This window comes from Rosa chinensis, chromosome 7 (assembly GCF_002994745.2).
Source record: "Rosa chinensis cultivar Old Blush chromosome 7, RchiOBHm-V2, whole genome shotgun sequence".
Taxonomy (NCBI): domain Eukaryota; kingdom Viridiplantae; phylum Streptophyta; class Magnoliopsida; order Rosales; family Rosaceae; genus Rosa; species Rosa chinensis.
In genome coordinates, this window is record NC_037094.1 from 9,631,701 (window position 1) to 9,648,345 (window position 16,645).

The window sequence follows — 16,645 nt, forward strand, 5'->3', positions numbered from 1 at the left end:
CTCCAGAAAATCAAATAATCAATACTTAACCAAAAGAAAGTCAAATAATTAATCACACTCAGCAGCACAAACTAGATAGCTCACTAACTAACGAATTAGTAGCCACTCTTTATTTTCCCGGGAAAATCAAAACGGAAAAAGCGTCGACATCGTAATGCGTCGCCTCTGACCAAACCACCCTTCCATCTAGCAAACGCATCGTGAAAAACCCATGGGTAAAACAGACATTTCCTCTAGACTCGAGGTTCATGAAATTCGCCTTCCACAACAAGCTTCGCTTTATTTTCTCCAAGAATCCAAACCCCTCAACATTTCCAGAGACGAAGAAGAAGACGAACCAGAACCGCCATTGATTCACTTCAAGCCTTTTCTCCCATGGCGAAATCAAGAACGAGCCCCAAGACAACATCACGAAACCCATCACCACCGCCAATATTCCTCTTCCACTACTTGCTCCCAGTCTCTGCACTCACCACCCTCCTCTTCTCCCCCAAAACGCACCGTTTCAGACTCCCCAAACCCTCCTCCTCCTCCTCATCATCATCATCTCCCTCAATCCTCCTTCTCTGTTTCCTCTTCTCCCTCACTTTCTTGGGAATCTCAATCCTCAATCTCATCCCCACCTACTCTGCCATCATCCCCTGTTCCCACTCTGCTGCCTCCACTCCTTCCCTCTCCCCCATTTCCCCGAAAACGTCTTCTTCGGGCTTTATCGACGACCCGAGGCTGCTTTCGGATACTGTCATGGTGCCACTGCCGGCCCATGGGGCCTTGGGGGCTAATCTTTCCTCGGAGGAGAAGGAATTCTGGGAGCAGCCCAATGGGGAAGGGTTTAGGCCCTGCTTGGATTTCGGCCTCGGGTATCGAATATCGTCTGCCAAGATTGTGAAAGAGAGGAGGAGGTTCTTGCTGGTGGTGGCCTCTGGGGGTCTGAACCAGCAGAGGAATCAGATTGTGGATGCTGTTGTCATTGCTAGGGTTCTTGAGGCTGTTTTGGTTGTGCCTGTTTTGCAGGTCAATTTGATCTGGGGAGACGAAAGGTTTGACATTTTTTTCGCTCTTGAATTTGGTGATTTCTGCATTTTTGTATCGAATTAGGACATGGGTTTTCGACCATTTTTAGCACATGTTTTGGTTATGGTTTAGTGCTTGTTTCACAAGAAAGCCATCTTTATTCTGATCCAAGAAGCATAAAGTAACTGGGGATTATCCCATTTTGTTCTGAATTTGATGATTTGTACATTTTTATAGGACATGTGTTTGTTCTATTTGAGCTAGTTTGGTTATGATTCATGCGTGTTTCACAAGAAAGCCCACTTTTTTTTTCCCTCATTGTAGAAGCATAAAGTAAATGGTTTTGGCATTAGTATCCTGGCTAGCTTTTCCTTTTTGTGTATCAATTTCTTTGGCTTTTGCTGGGCTTGCAGTGAGTTTTCAGATATTTTCGATGTGGCACACTTCAAGAGGACTTTACAAGCTGATGTGCGAGTTGTGTCAAATCTTCCCTCTACACATTTGATGTCAAGACAGAAAATTATGAACAAGATCCCTCACGATGTTACTCCGCAGTGGATACATGCCAGATTCTATAATCAAGTAAGCATTGTTTTCTGGTTAATTGATTGCACTGAGATTGAAATTCCATATTCTTAAATTTTACTTATGTGGTTATGCAGCTGAATCAAGATGGCCTTCTTGTGCTAAAAGGGCTGGATTCTAAGCTCTCAAAGAATCTCCCCCCTGATCTTCAGAAGCTTCGGTGTAAGGTACAGTTAAAGGTTAATTACAACTAGTATTGAGCTATGTATGCTACTGCTATGTTCATGAGGTAACTGTTCCCATTTTTGTTTGATTTTCAGGTTGCTTTCCATGCATTGAGATTTGCAGCACCAATTCAAGCACTAGGGAATCAATTAGCAAAGAGAATGTGGATTGAAGGGCCTTACATTGCACTCCATCTCCGGCTAGAGAAGGATGTGTGGGTCAGAACAGGATGTCTCACCGGATTAGGCCCTGAATATGATGACATTATCACAAAGGTTCGGGAGTCTCAACCCGAATATCTTACAGGACGATTGAACATGACCTACAACCAAAGGAGACTTGCTGGTCTCTGTCCCCTAAATGCATTAGAAATAGCAAGGTACTACTATAGTAGAAATGCAGGCTTGTAGTTTAGGTAGCTTATGCCTGAAGTTACATTCATAAGTTTGGGGTGCCAATACAGGCTTTTGAAGGGTCTAGGAGCGCCAAGAAGTGCGCGGATATATAGTGCAGGAGGTGAGGCATTTGGGGAAAGCAGGGCTCTGCAGCCACTTGTGGCAGAATTTCCAAATTTGGTGACAAAGGAGATGTTGGCGAAAGAAGGAGAGCTCTCTCCATACATGAACAAGCCTTCAGCTCTGGCTGCCATTGACTACCTTGTCTCTCTAAGCAGTGATGTCTTTGTGCCTTCCCATGGTGGAAACATGGGCCGAGCAATGCAGGCAAGCACTTGACTTATGCAGGTGTAGATTAACACTGAGTATCAGTTCATTTGATCCAACTGTTACTCATCATCTCTGCTTTGTATTTTTTGACTTGACAGGGTCACCGTGCTTATGTGGGACATAGAAAGTTCATAAAGCCGAACAAGAGAGCAATGATGCCTCTGTTTGAAGATACATCGATTAGTGATGATGAGTTCGGAAGCATCATGAGGGAGCTGCATAAGTCTCAGGGGAAGCCTGAGCCAAGAGGTTACATGAGAAACCGAGATGTGATTTCGCTCCCTGTGCCTGAGTGCATGTGTAAACACAAAACAGGCATTTTCTAGTGCCATTTTTTTAGGAAATAATGTATCTGTTGTATCTGATTTCACCATTTATAATACAAGAATTCTCCACTCTCATGGCTATGCATTCAAGGATTAGTATAAATTCAACAACTTAAAAAGTCTCAAGCTCAATTCTTTGCCACAACGTCATTCTTTGTCAAACCAGTTGTGCTTATGTGAGAAGAGAATACTATTGATATGGTGTACATGAGTTGGAAAAACAAATTGACAGTTCATGATATTGAAAGTCTTATTACTGGAGATAAGAGTAGGAAGTACATATGCACTTATGTGCCAACAAGTTGGTATGTACACTCAATGTAACCCCTAATTAACTCGATCGGGTCTGATTGCTTTTAAGGAAAGCTTGGAACCACTTAACAGAAAGATTGGGGATCCGGTTGAAATTGTCATTGAAATCAATGTAGTAAAGCCCAAGTCTCTTCGTCAGCCCCATACCCCATTCAAAGCTGTCAAACAGAGTCCAAACAAAGTACCCTGCCCTTTGATGTTTACTTCACTCCTGCAATGGTTGAAATCATAAGCCATTGTTTAATGGTTCAGAAGCAGCAGATGACTAGTTCTGATGTTAAAGATGTGGATGATCACTTACTTAATTGCCTTATTGAGATGATATAAATGGTGAAGAACATAGGAGATTCGATATGGGTCGTTTGTTCGTTCAGCTAGTGGAACGTTGTCGATCATTCCTTAGCTCAGGAGTTCCTAAAAACAAAAAGTTGCAGAAGATATTAAAGGTCATATTATTATGATAACATCCGAGTCACATATGGTTTAACACTTTAACTCTAGTGCAAGAGACCAAACCATTTTCAGTAATGTAGATTTTTGGGTTTTGATAATTTTGCTTTATATACAGCATCAGTTTTTCCAGCCCTTCTGGCCAATGTCCTAGGTCCTGTAATGTAAAAAAAATTATATGTTAAACGTACACGAGCAGTGAAAATATATAATTAATACTGATGGAAACATAAATAGCAATGTACTTAAAAATCAGAGTTTTCGTGTACCAGGCCAAGAGCAACCCCATTATTGTTCACCTCTGCAAGAAATAAAAGATTGTAAATCCCGAGGAAAACATTGAAGTCTATGCTTCATATCTGATATTTCGTTTTTCTTTTTTTGACCATTGGATGTGAGGTAGTATAATTTACCTAATTTATCAGCGACTCCATCTAGAGAATAGAGCGGCACATCAGTTGGAGATACCTGCTATTTTAGGATTAAATTCAGTTTAGCCCATGAGGTTTGGGGGTAATTTCATGTTAGCCCATATCCTTTTAATTTAATCAGTTTATCCTCCGAGTTAGTCAATTTTCCTCAACTGTGTCCAATGTCTCACTTTCTGTCCAATTTGGACATTAAATCTATAATTGGGGCCCACTTCAATGGCTAAAATAGTCATTTCAAGACAAAAAAAATAATTCAAAAAAAAAACCCTAGGGATAATCCGATGTCGTTGGCCTCTGCTTCACCATCCCATTCTCCTCTTTTCAACCCATGCAGCAGAAGCCACCTTGTCTGACTCCTCTTCCTCTTAGCCTTGCCGCCTTGGCTCGGCCTACAAAAAAAAAAAAAAAAAAAAAAACTCCATCTTCTTCTTCTTCCATCAGTCCTCTCCTCTTCCCAACAATAATTTCTTGAGACCCAATCTCAGTTTGGCTAGACTATTTGGCTTAGTTCATCACCCAAAATCATCACCTATTAACGCCCCAGAGCTTCAGGTCTGGAACAACGCCGCCTTCGACGACAATGAAGGTTTTGAAGTCTTTGGCACCGTCTTAAACCTTCATGGTCTTCAGAATCCGATTGCAGCAAAAGAGAATCTGAGCCCCGTTATCGATGGCCTCGAAGAAGATGGGTTTTTGAAATTGAAGAAGAGAAAGGTCGAGACTTGGGGAAGATCGATTCAGAGATTGAAGATATCGAGAAGGGAAGATTGATTCGGACATGGTCAAGCTCATGGAATCACCTAAACCGGTTGGGCTACAAGAATCAGCGTCACAAGCCCTTATTTCGCTGTTGACAGTTCGGTCGAACCAGAATGAGTTGGATCCCAAAAACGAAGCTATGAGCCACAAGGATTGGCGTCACAAGCCATTCGGTCGCTGCCATCCAACATGTTGGATTTCTTGATAGGCTCGGGTTTCGACCCGTTGCTCCACCAATTTACCGGAAGAAAAAGAAGACCCAGAAGCTGGAGTCGTCGGATTGGCAGTGAGGCGATGGTCCAGGTCGACCCAGAAGACGACATAGGGCTTGAGGTACGGCCATGATAGAACAATGGGTGCCCAAAGCATTTATGGGTATGATGAGATCGGCGCGTGAGCTGGTTTCCTGCTTCACCGGACGACGCGGAGGCCGGACAGAATTTGTCAGAGACTGGCGAGTATGGTGATGGTGATGAGTTGAGATGAAGTGTGGTTTGGTTTTGGAGAGGAGAGGATCATAAGAGGAGGAGGAAGAAGAAGATTTTAATTTTTTGTCTTTTTTGAATTATTTTTTTTGTCTTGAGATGACCATTTTAACCCTTGAAGTGGGTCTCAATTACAGATTTAACATCCAAATTGGACTGAGACATTGGACACGGTTGAGAAAAATTGACAAGCTCGAAGGGTAAACTGATTAAATTGAGAGGATATGGACTAACATGAAATTACTCCCAAACTTCAAGGGAGTAAACTTAATTTAATCCTTATTTTTACCATAAAATGATTTATGGTAATTGATTCCAACAAAATCATAACTTCCCTTGATCAAAGTTTTCTCTTCTGTTCCATCCAAAAAAAAAAAGTTTTCTCTTCTGCAGAAAAAGTAGGCAGCCTTTCCTTCACCATCTCTTTCATACTTTTTGGATATTCTCCGTACACCAATGGTTCCATAAACCATCCTAGCTGGAAATCAATAAGTCTTTGTGTAGCAGCTTTATCTTCCGGTGATTCTGATCAATAGGGCTCATAATAATAGGTACCAAGGACCATCCCAATCTCACCATTTTATTGTGCCAGGTATTTTTCACGGTAGAGCTTAACCGCGGAGGCGTGAGAAAGAATAAGGTTTTGAGCTGCAATGTAAGGTTCTGTGGATGAATTACCACCCGATGTACGTGGTCTGGCAGTGACTAAACACCTCCCTGGTGGAGCAATCCCAAGTTCATGCCCGAAAGTTGCATGAATAATTGGTACCTTCAGGTATATTTCAATGACAAACCCCTCTAATACCTTTGGAGAGTTTTCATCTCAACCTTCAGGTGTTTTTCACATGCTAATACTTTGATTCCGAAAGGCAGAGGAGGAAAAAGAAAGGAGAAGGAGAAAAAAGACGATAGAGGGGAATCAGGGGATAGATAGAATTCAGTTCGGATTTTGGGGGTTTTTTTTTCCTCCTTTTGTGGAGTTGTGGTATTTTATCGACGTTAAGATTCATTTGAGAAGAAAAAAAAGTACAAAAAACAATGTTAGCTTATGTGGCACAATTAAATTCATTGGATTAGAATGAGGATTAGGATTTTATGAAATTTAGGTAAATTAACTTTAGAGGATCCAAATCCATTCAAATGTTGGTAGTCAATCAGACAGGATAGTTGAGCTTGGGGATCAACCTGAGTGTTTTTCGACAAAATCATCCCAAACAATTCGTCCTGTTCCTCCTTCTTTAGGTGACCCTTCAGTCTGTAGCCAGTACACATTAATTCAGACATGCACACCTATTTTTTTTACTATTGATTACTAGAGAAAAATGTTAACAATCATATAACTGATATATGTCCCTTTTAATCAATATGTTCGTACCTGTGCAGCACTGGTACCGATTCCAAAAATAAAATCCCTTGGAAAGTCTGATGTCTGATCGTATGATATTCAACTCTTCAACAAATGTGGAACTATTTAAACTCAATTGAAATGTCAATCCACCTACTGTCACATTCGCTGGAACTGCAACAAGATCATCCACTTTGATCAAAACTAAAAGTAAAAAAAAAAATGACTGTAAATGATCATTTCTGTGAGAATGGACTGCTTTGCTTTATATCTAACGATGATGGCAAACCTTGAGTGCTGTTTACACCCAGTTATTCAACCTCCAACTCATCCAATCATAGCCGTTGGAAGAATAATTGGTGATGTTATTGTCGATTGATACATTTATAAGTTGATAATAACAATATTATGTTGAGAACTTATCGGCTATTAATTATGTCATATATGATTGATTTGATGCGTAAGATTTAAAGTTTTATCACTATTAAAAGCATATGCCGAGTAGAAGTTTATGAAAAGCTAGCTACACCATTTACGTTGATAATCCCATGCACAACAGTTTGGATTAAGGTTTTGTTTTAACATATATCCAAACAAAGAGGATAGATAATGAGGATAAAGGAATTTGGTTTCATGGATTAGTGGAAGTTGCATGGTATTCTTCCAAGCCATCCTCTAGTGTCTAACGTGGTGCACTACTAGGAATGAATCATGTCAATTGATAAATCATACACATCATTTGTAGAGCCTGAATCTTGGATAAGGATTGCGCCACATGCAATCATTATATGAAGGGTTCCATTGCATGAGGGACTCTAACCTAAGCTAAAGCAAGAGAGTTTGAGTTCAAGAGCAAGACCACCTCGGCTTGATTTATCAATGAACTCTATATAAAGCAGCATCAACAAAAGACACACATACACACATCTCCGGTCAAAACTCCATCATGGATTTCCTTTTATTTTTCTTAGCTCGAGGCCTCAAGATTAGTTTCATTGTCTTTTCAATTCTTTAGTTATTAGCTCTACCAGTTCAAGTCATTTCCCTTCATTTTCTTGTAACCTAGTATCAATATTTCAATTGTTTCTATTCTTACTTTTTTAAGTAATATTTGATAGTTTTGTTGTTCAAAACCGTTTACGTACTTTTTCGCTCTTTACGTTATTGTTCATTTAGTTTCTTGCAATTTAGTTTCTTGTTCTTTATTTTTCTACACTTAATTTAGAGTTTACTTCCTTGCTCTTTTACTATTGTGTTTATGCTCTTGCACTAGGAGTAGTTATAACTTAATTGTTTGGTTATCAATCACTATTTGCTTCATCCATTGAACGACTCGAAAGTCCTTGTCCCCAAGGCATTGGACTCTTAGCCGAAATTGTTCCTTCCTCGGCTTTCAATCCCTCGATGAAGTCAGAATCATGCACACTACATCTACATCACATTTACAATTGCACACTTGGTCGTGTGCTGGCACGCCCCGCAATCTATTCATCAAGAAAGATGTTTGTTTCTTGATCTCTCGACTATCTCGGCCGAGGTGATTTTCAGAGGCAACAAGTGCCCTCTACAAGTAATCAAGCAGGCTATCAAAACAAAGGCGCAAACAGCAATGAGACCATACAAAATTTTTGTTGATGAAGATGAGGTAAAAGAATCCATGGCTTCCCAAGCAATAAGAGTACCAGTGAATACAATTTAATTTTCATTCTTGGAGCGTTAAATAGATCACAAGTTCGTCTCTACGTTCTTACCACATGCAGTTTATTAGTTAGGGTAGTTTATTTGTTATGTACTTGTAATGTTAGCTGTGCAATTTGTGAAAAAAGGGTTATCCACTCTGTAATCTGTGAAATGGGATATTAGTTAGCTCTGCAATTATCATTCAGCATTCAGTTGATGGGTTTCAAAATTGTTATATTGGTCTGCTGCCCTAGCTAGTGCTAACAATTGGGTGCGTTCTAAATTTGTTAAGGCCAACCATATATCTAATTCTAGCCCCTACTGCTTTGTTAGTTCATTTATTCTGACTAAAATGACACGTGCGCGTTGTGTAATATACTACTTAAATTAAGTGTGTACTGTAAAATTTTCAGACAATTTTTAATTCCTTAATTTGAAATAAATTTAACACATGTCACTCTGGGAGAAGTCACCTCTTATATAGTTAACTTTCCTGAAAAATTTGAGAAAATATAATCTTTTTCAAACTTTGGGCTTAAACTGATAGAGGTTATGGAATCCTCAAAAATAAAAATAAAATCAGCTTTTGAATGGTAAAATGATGAACGAGGTGCTTTGAAACTCAAAAATATATACATACATACGATACGTCTCAGATTAGTGAAGAATTATTGAAATATTTAATATTTTCATTTTTTTCATATAACACAGTTACTGCCCACCAATGCTAAAATTATCTCATTGACATTGCCAATTGCAAAAAAGTACTAAATAAGATATTGCAACCGTAGAAATCAAGGCTTATCTATTGTGTATAATTAAGATTTGTTACCTGGTGAGTGACAGTAAACAGTTGAACACTACTTTGTGATTAAATTACTATTCTTTTCTAACTTCAATCATCAATCGTCTAATCGTCTTAATCAGCTGAGTTTGATTATTTGAAACGATTTTTATTTTTCTGCATTATGGATTGAGAGCGTACAATGATAATTAAGTGAAATGTTATTGCATATGAAGAACTTGATTATTTACACGTGAGTTGAAAAACAAATGAATAGTTGGATCATGAAATCTAAAGTTTTATTACTAGGAATACACACACTTTATGTACCTACGTAAATGATACAATTATATGCCAAGAAGTTGGTACAATCAATGTAACCATGCACATACTAATTAGCTGCTAGCTCGAGTCACATGATCACTTTGAAGGAAAGCTTTGAACCACTCAGCAGACTGCTTGGGGATGCGCCTGTTATTGTGATCGAAATCGATATAGTATAGCCCATACCTATGCAAAAACCCCATTCCCCATTCAAAGTCATCGAAGAGAGACCAGTAGAAGTATCCTTTCACGTTTACCCCGTTCTTAATTGCTTTGTCGAGACGATACAAATGACGAACAATAAATGAAATTCGTTCTGGGTCCTTCAATTGATCAGCAAGTGAAAGTTCATCGTTCCTTATTGTAAAAAGTCCTACATATTGAGAAAGTTCGTGATATGAGGATATGCATGTATTTATACATCAGCAGTATTTAGATAAACATATGTGATCGATGGTTGAAGCATAAGAGCCAAACCATTTTCGGAGATGTAGATTTTTGGATTTTGATATTTTTCCTTTATATACTCCATCAGTTTCTGCAGCCCTTCCGGCCAGTGCCCTTCTCGGTCCTGCATTAATGTAACTATACTTGTGTGTTAAAATTAGCCGAGAATTAGATCTCTGACAATAGTGTTTCAAATATGATTAAGGGTTTTCTTACCATGCCTAGAAAAACTCCATCCTTCATACCTGCAATAATCAAAGCATCACAGAAAAAAAAATTAAAATGTCTATATTACTTGATATTTTGATTAAGGCCTCATTTCGTTTACACAAGTTTTGAATGAGGATCAGAAAATTCCATTTGCTAGCTCTTTCCATGAAAATGGTAAGTTCTGAAAAACAATTAGGTATCAAATGTTTACCTGTTTCTTCGGCTGATACATCCAAAGAATAGCGCAATTGTTCGAATGGTGGTGGTGTCTTATGTCTAGCATAAGTTGATGTGTAGTAATTAATTCCAACAAAATCTAGACATCCCTTGATCAAACTTTTCTCTTGTGCAGAAAAACTAGGTAGTCTTTCCTTCACCGACTCTTTCATACTCTTGGGATAATCTCCATATACAAATGGTTCCATAAACCATCCTAGGTTGAAGTCGAACAGTCGTTCTGCTGCAATTTTATCTTCATGTGATTCGGAAAGAGGCACGTAGTATTTAGAAGCAAGGACAATTCCAATCTCACCCTTTTGTTGTGCTTGGTATTTTTCTTTGTAGAGCTTAGCCGCGGTGGCATGAGCAAGAATTTGGTTGTGGGCTACAATGTAAGGTTCTGTGCTAGAATCACCACCAAAATTGCATGGACCTGCCGGGACTAAACAGTTCTCTGGAGACCCAAACACACAAACTCCTTCCTTGAGTGAACACTTCCCAGGTGGAGCGATCCCAAGTTCATACCCGTAAACTGCAGAAACTGTTGGCTCATTGACTGTGAACCAATTTTTAACTCTATCTCCGAATGATTTGAAGCAAATTTCACTGTAGTCTTTAAAATCATTCCTGAAAGACATAACACACCACATATGTATGAAGCTAGTTTACTAATAGTCTAATACCAAAATCAATGTACTGATGCATAGATATTGTACCTAAGGGCATCCCATACGTACAAAGGAGAAATTAAGGTGTAGAAAAACTAGTTTTGAGCAAGTGTTTAGAAAACTTACACGAATGAATGGTTCAAGTAACCACCATACTTCTCCTCCAGAGCTTGTGGAAAGTCAGAGTGTAAAATCGTCACGAAAGGTTTGATACCTACATTATTAATTAGGACGCAGAAAATTGATCCATTAATTTATGCAGCAACCAGACTTAAATTTTTACTAGTACTTTACTTTTGGAATTCATAAACTTGTATCTTCTTACCATTTCTGATCAATTCGTCAATCAAGCTGTTATAGTGATCAACACCCTCTTGATTAATTCCCCCACTCAAGCTTCCCTCTGAATAAGATCCATCAACACTACCACATAAACTTTATTGGTATAAAAGATGAACAAGCTAGACTTTTCTCTCTTAATCAGGTGGAAGATCGATAAAGCAAAAGGGGAGGTACTTAAACTCATGAAAAAATTAGCTTACTTGGTAATATCCTACTCCAGGAGATGGAGAAGCGGTACGAATTTACTCCGAGTTCCTTGATAATCTTAATATCTTCCTGAAAAGTGAAAACTATTAATTCCACTGAATATGTGAGAAATGAAATTAAACAAACGATATATGGTGCACATGTATAATGTCATTATTAGATCTACCAATCACCTTGTATAGTCTATATGAATCAATTGCTGTAGAAAATTTGTCGCTGTTTATAATTGCATCTGCAATTGTGCTAGTCTTTAAATTAGCAAATAATCTTAGATAATCTTAGATTAATAGTGTGCATGTGAAGATTGAGGTACTTAATTAATCATGTGAACTAATTAACCTGGCAGTATATCAACGCGATGATCCCATGTACTTGGTCCTCTCCCTCCTTCTCTGGCTGACCCTTCAGTCTACGTACGTACAATTGCACCCGATTGATATTTAGAGAAAATGTAAGTCTATGTAATATAGTAATCATATTTAAGATGTTCTACTTACCTGTCCAGCAGAGGTAGCGACTCCAAAAGTAAAATCAGCTGGGAAGTCTGATCTGGTAACATCCAATTCTTCGAGAAATACACTACTGTATAAATTCAATCCGGAAGTGAATCCTCCGGCTGTCAAATTCGCTGCCACACCATCTGAATCTGGAATAGTAGCCCGGGAATTGCAGCAAGCAATGGAAGCGATGATGGCACAAACCGCAACCAGAACATAGAAAAACTTGGTTGATGAAGCCATGGATGGATGACCTAGCCTCGATCATGAGCAAGGATCGAGTAGTATATCTCATAAATACTTGATCAGCTTTAATTAAAGCATTGGTGAACACAAGGGTTAATTGGCACCACCTTCTACAATATTGGTAGTGCATATATGCTTATTAGAAACTAATTAACCATCACCAGATCTAAATATACAATGACAAGAAAGCACAAATTTTGGAATGCATGTAATTGGCAAATTGATGAAATTAGTTCATAAAAAGCTGCCAGAAGGTCATAATTAAGCTCATGATAGACTTTAGCTATGCCTAGAATGAGACAGAAATTAATGAAATAGAAATATGAGCAAAGAAATCTATATCCACATATATTTGTTATCCACGGGTTGAAAGCGGTAAATCCGCTCCCTCCTCCACCATACAAATCCTCCACAGCCCGCCCCTCAAGGCTTGGATTTCGATGGCTCCGAGAAACAAGTGTCACATTAATTCTGAAGCTGAGGAAAATTCGATACCATGTTTGACGTACGTACGCCAATTACCCACCGCCTTGAAACCAATTGCATGTTCATAGAAGACAACAAGCTAGAGCTTTCTCTACGTACGTAATATTCTTCAGAAGTTTTCTGATATATATTATGAACAATCAGGAACATTGTGTTGTTGATCGTGCAGCACCTCATCAACTTGCCGCCGCAGCATCATCTGCCAAGGGCCAAGGCCAGTGCCGAAGCTAGTCCGGTAGAAACCATTTTTGTTGAAGAGATTGAAGGAAAATGCATGAGAACCACCAAATTCTGCAAAGGAGGAGGCGCCTTCCTAGCTAGTCAAGGTTTTCAATACAAACCGGCTTCTATGGCTGTCCAGTTCTTTTACTTACCTGGATTAACTGTGCATTCATCAAGGGTCCAATATGTAATAGTCAAGGGGAATGAATGCTAGTGAAGATGATCGATGAGAATGATCATAAAGGGTTGTTTAATTGCTATGATATTTGAAAACAGTACTTAATTGTTTTGAGACAAACGAGCCTCAAGTGATCGATCACTTTGTAAAAGTACGAAATCATGATTTGGGTAGATTTATCATTTTCCAAATAGGAAGTTATGTTATCCTCACAGAATTTGACGATGTGTAAGCCATAAGTAACTCATCTACTTATGACTTACACACCGTCAAATTTTATGTGTATGTCGCACATGTGTTATAGTTGAATTCTCTTTTTTCAAATAGAACATAAAACAATCCCTATGACTCTATGAGTTCTAACAAATAAGAATTGTTCGGACTTCGGAGTTAGGTAGACTGTGTCTCAAACCATTGGTACAGACGTACAGTTTTATTGAATCGGATGCTCGAACCAACCACCTCGGTTTTATACTTTACATAAGAGAAATCTAACAACTCTCTTCTTTGGGTGTTTATGCTTTTGCCTCAAATCAATTTAGGTGTTTATACATTTTACGTCGAGAGAAGTCGGCTCTTAATACATAATATAATTAATGGTTTTTTTTATTGTGAAAATTTGATGAAATACTTCCTTCTCTTTTCCAATTTTGTGCTTGATCATCTTACTATAAATTTCTTATGTCCAATATTGGCTTCAATGATTAAAAAGTTTAGATTAGTACAGTGATGAAAGCTCATCAACTGAGATTTGAAAAGCAACCGAGCAAATTTGATCATTTAAACCTTTTTTTTTCTTCATTAAACAGAAAACAACGTACACAACAATATATATATATATATATATATATATATATATATATATGAGTTGGATATGAAGGAACTCTATGTACGTATGTACGTACATGATACAGTCATATGCCACAATCAATGTAACCACGTACTTAGCTAGCTCGGTTCACATTGCTTTGAAGGAAAGCTTTGAACCATGTAGCAGAAAGCTTAGGCATGCGATTGTAATTGTGAATCAAATCGATATGGTATAGACCAAATCTATCCAGAAATCCCATGCCCCATTCAAAATCGTCGAATAGCGCCCAGCAGAAGTACCCTTTCACGTTTACTCCATTCTTGATTGCCTTATTGAGACGATACAAATGACGAACAATGTACGCAATTCTTTCCGGATCCTTCAATTGATCAGCAAGTCCAAGCGCATCATTTCTTTCAGTACTAAGTCCTATAAAGATAGATTTTGATATATTAGGATATGCATATGCATTTATATACATTACCAATACTGAATGATATAGGGATGCTTAAAGCATAAGAACCAAACCATTTTCGGTGATGTAGATTTTCGGGTTTTGATACTTTTCCTTTATATGCTCCATCAGTTTCTGAAAGCCTTCTGGCCAATGCCCTCTAGGGTCCTGCAATATAAACATTCTTTATTATTCTTTTAAAAAGTGTTTTATTTTGACAATATATTAATCTAAGGAAGAATTGCAAAAATAATTAGGGTGTTCTTACCAAGCCCAGAAATATTCCATTTTTGATACCTATAATAATCAAAACATCACCGAGAAAGAAAGAAAAAAAATTAGAACGGTTATATACTTTGAATCCTTTGATTTTGATTTGAGCTTAAAAACTCAAAAGTTTACCTATTTCTTCTGCTGACACATCATTAGTGTAGCGCAATTCCTTAGCTGGTGCCTTATGTCTAGCATAAGTTGATTTGTAGTAATTGATTCCAACAAAATCTAGACTTCCCTTGATCAAAATTTTCTCTTCCGGAGAAAATGTAGGCAGTCTTTCTTTCACCAACTCTTTCATACTCTTTGGGTAGTCTCCGTACACAAATGGATCCATAAACCATCCTAGGTTGAACTCGAATAGTCTTTCTGCTGCAGCTTTATCTTCCTGCGATTCTGAAAAAGGCACATAGTATCTAGAAACAAGGACGATTCCAATTTCACCATTTTGCTGTGCTTGGTATTTCTCTTTGTAAAGCTTTGCTGCAGTGGCATGAGCAAGAATTTGGTTGTGGGCTGCAATGTAAGGATCTGTGGATGAATTGCCACCAAATTTGCATGGACCTACGGGGACGAAACATTTCTCTGAAGACCCAAACACACAAATATCATCCTGAAGTGAACACTTCCCGGGTGGGGCAATCCCGACTTCATACCCGTATACAGCAGGAATTGATGGCTCATTAATTGTGAACCAATTCTTAACTCTATCTCCAAATAATTTGAAGCAAAGTTCACTGTAGTCTTTAAAATCATTCCTGTAAGAGGGAACATGTAACATGTATATGAAGTTAGTGTTAGTCCACTATGTATTGATGCATATTTTACCTGAGGCCTAAGGGGAACTCGATCAGGAGGTTAAATAAATTCTTCTGAATAGAAAGATGTAGACATACTGGTTTCGTGAAAGTGTTTAGAACTAATTTAGAATTTAAGGTTAATGCTTACACAAAAGAGCGATTCAAGTAACCACCATATTTCTCTTCCAGAGCTTGTGGTAAGTCAAAGTGCAAAATCGTCACGAAAGGTTTGATACCTACATTAGGACACAATTGTATTGATCCATTGATTCATGCAACAAACCATAACAAAACTGAATTTTTGGGATTCATAAATCGTGACTTCAATTCTTACCATTTTTTATCAATTCGTCAATCAAACTGTTATAGTGATCAACACCCTGCTGGTTAATTCCGCCACTTAAGCTTCCATCTACATAAAAGTATCACATAAACTTTATAGATGTAAAAGACAAGCAAGATTTTCTTAATAAACATTAGTAAAAAATGAAGCAAAAAGCCATTAAAATGAACAAAGTTACTTACTTGGTAAAATCCTACTCCAAGAGATGGAGAACCGGTAAGAATCTACTCCGAGGTCCTTCATAATCTGAATATCTTCCTGAGGATTTTCACAAATTAAATATATATGAGAAATGAAAGTTTACAAAGGATGGTGTATCTATGTTAAAGATGTTTAGAATTTTCACTATTCGATCGATCTGTCACCTTGTATCGTCTATATGAATCAATTGCTGTAGAAAATTTGTCGCTATTGTGAATGCTACCTGCAATGGTGGTAAATAGAGTCTTAAATCAGCTGGTAATCTTAAATTTATAGTAAACATATGAAGATTGAGGTACCTAATAATTATGTGAACTAAACTAACCAGGGAGTGTATCAACGCGATGATCCCATGTACTTGGTCCTCTCCCAAATTCTCTCGCTGCCCCTTCAACCTACGTGCGTACAAATATTGCACCCAATTAATTAATACATATTAGTTAATGCATGAGACAACTTTATATTGCTTGTATAATTGTATAAAACCATATATACTTAGCATATATATTACGTACCTGTCCAGCAGAGGTACCAACTCCAAAAGCGAAATCAGTTGGGAAGTCTGATTTCGTAACATTCAGTTCTTCGAGATATGATGGACTGCTTAAATTCAATCCGAAAGTCAATCCGCCTACTGTCAAATACTCCGCAGTTGG

The 16,645-nt window shown here is 38.0% G+C and overlaps 3 protein-coding genes and 1 long non-coding RNA gene across 5 annotated transcripts; 1 reads left to right on the forward strand and 3 right to left on the reverse strand.

The window, feature by feature from the left end:
• Positions 1-375: 375 nt before the first annotated feature.
• Positions 376-2,900, forward strand: LOC112180623 (O-fucosyltransferase 37). The gene is made up of 6 exons (XM_024319180.2): positions 376-1,040; positions 1,428-1,596; positions 1,677-1,766; positions 1,860-2,143; positions 2,228-2,486; positions 2,588-2,900. The coding sequence occupies exons 1-6, from the start codon at positions 376-378 to the stop codon at positions 2,813-2,815; spliced, it is 1,695 nt and encodes a 564-aa protein (XP_024174948.1). The 3' UTR covers positions 2,816-2,900.
• A 195-nt stretch (positions 2,901-3,095) lies between these two features.
• LOC121050490 lies at positions 3,096-3,947 on the reverse strand. The gene is made up of 4 exons (XR_005803144.1): positions 3,847-3,947; positions 3,644-3,734; positions 3,429-3,541; positions 3,096-3,338 (listed from the first exon to the last, which is right to left on the reverse strand). It is a non-coding gene; the product is annotated as an uncharacterized LOC121050490 (long non-coding RNA).
• A 5,332-nt stretch (positions 3,948-9,279) lies between these two features.
• LOC112177361 (beta-glucosidase 13-like) lies at positions 9,280-12,532 on the reverse strand. Of its 2 annotated transcripts, none has more exons than XM_040512062.1 (10): positions 11,976-12,531; positions 11,818-11,887; positions 11,652-11,710; positions 11,472-11,547; positions 11,255-11,332; positions 11,056-11,143; positions 10,254-10,888; positions 10,049-10,077; positions 9,863-9,956; positions 9,280-9,758 (listed from the first exon to the last, which is right to left on the reverse strand). In XM_040512062.1, the coding sequence occupies exons 1-10, from the start codon at positions 12,216-12,218 to the stop codon at positions 9,457-9,459; spliced, it is 1,674 nt and encodes a 557-aa protein (XP_040367996.1). In that variant the 5' UTR covers positions 12,219-12,531; the 3' UTR covers positions 9,280-9,456. The 2 variants fall into 2 exon arrangements, 1 of the variants encoding a protein (XP_040367996.1); XR_005804056.1 differs by having other exon boundaries at positions 9,727-9,758; positions 9,863-9,970; positions 11,976-12,532.
• Positions 12,533-13,992: 1,460 nt separating this feature from the next.
• On the reverse strand, positions 13,993-16,046 carry LOC112180610 (beta-glucosidase 13). Its single transcript, XM_040510215.1, has 6 exons — positions 15,971-16,046; positions 15,780-15,857; positions 15,594-15,681; positions 14,775-15,403; positions 14,447-14,530; positions 13,993-14,347 (listed from the first exon to the last, which is right to left on the reverse strand). Exons 1-6 carry the CDS (start codon positions 16,029-16,031, stop codon positions 14,052-14,054), a joined length of 1,236 nt encoding a protein of 411 aa, XP_040366149.1. The 5' UTR covers positions 16,032-16,046; the 3' UTR covers positions 13,993-14,051.
• Positions 16,047-16,645: the final 599 nt, after the last annotated feature.

Bases quoted from the DNA above. Each gene is read 5' to 3' on its own strand.
- LOC112180623 (XM_024319180.2), top strand. From the start codon at position 376: ATGGCGAAATCAAGAACGAGCCCCAAGACAACATCACGAAACCCATCA. The intron at 2,144-2,227 runs GTACTACTATAG...GTGCCAATACAG, and splicing joins AATGCATTAGAAATAGCAAG to GCTTTTGAAGGGTCTAGGAG. The intron at 2,487-2,587 runs GCAAGCACTTGA...TTGACTTGACAG, and splicing joins ACATGGGCCGAGCAATGCAG to GGTCACCGTGCTTATGTGGG.
- LOC112177361 (XM_040512062.1), bottom strand. From the start codon at position 12,218: ATGGCTTCATCAACCAAGTTTTTCTATGTTCTGGTTGCGGTTTGTGCC. The intron at 11,144-11,254 runs GTAAGAAGATAC...TTAATAATGTAG, and splicing joins TGACGAATTGATCAGAAATG to GTATCAAACCTTTCGTGACG. The intron at 10,078-10,253 runs GTAAACATTTGA...TGATTATTGCAG, and splicing joins TGTATCAGCCGAAGAAACAG to GTATGAAGGATGGAGTTTTT.
- LOC112180610 (XM_040510215.1), bottom strand. From the start codon at position 16,031: ATGAAGGACCTCGGAGTAGATTCTTACCGGTTCTCCATCTCTTGGAGT. The intron at 15,858-15,970 runs GTAAGTAACTTT...ACTTTTATGTAG, and splicing joins TTGGAGTAGGATTTTACCAA to ATGGAAGCTTAAGTGGCGGA. The intron at 15,404-15,593 runs GTAAGCATTAAC...TCCCTCTTACAG, and splicing joins TACTTGAATCGCTCTTTTGT to GAATGATTTTAAAGACTACA.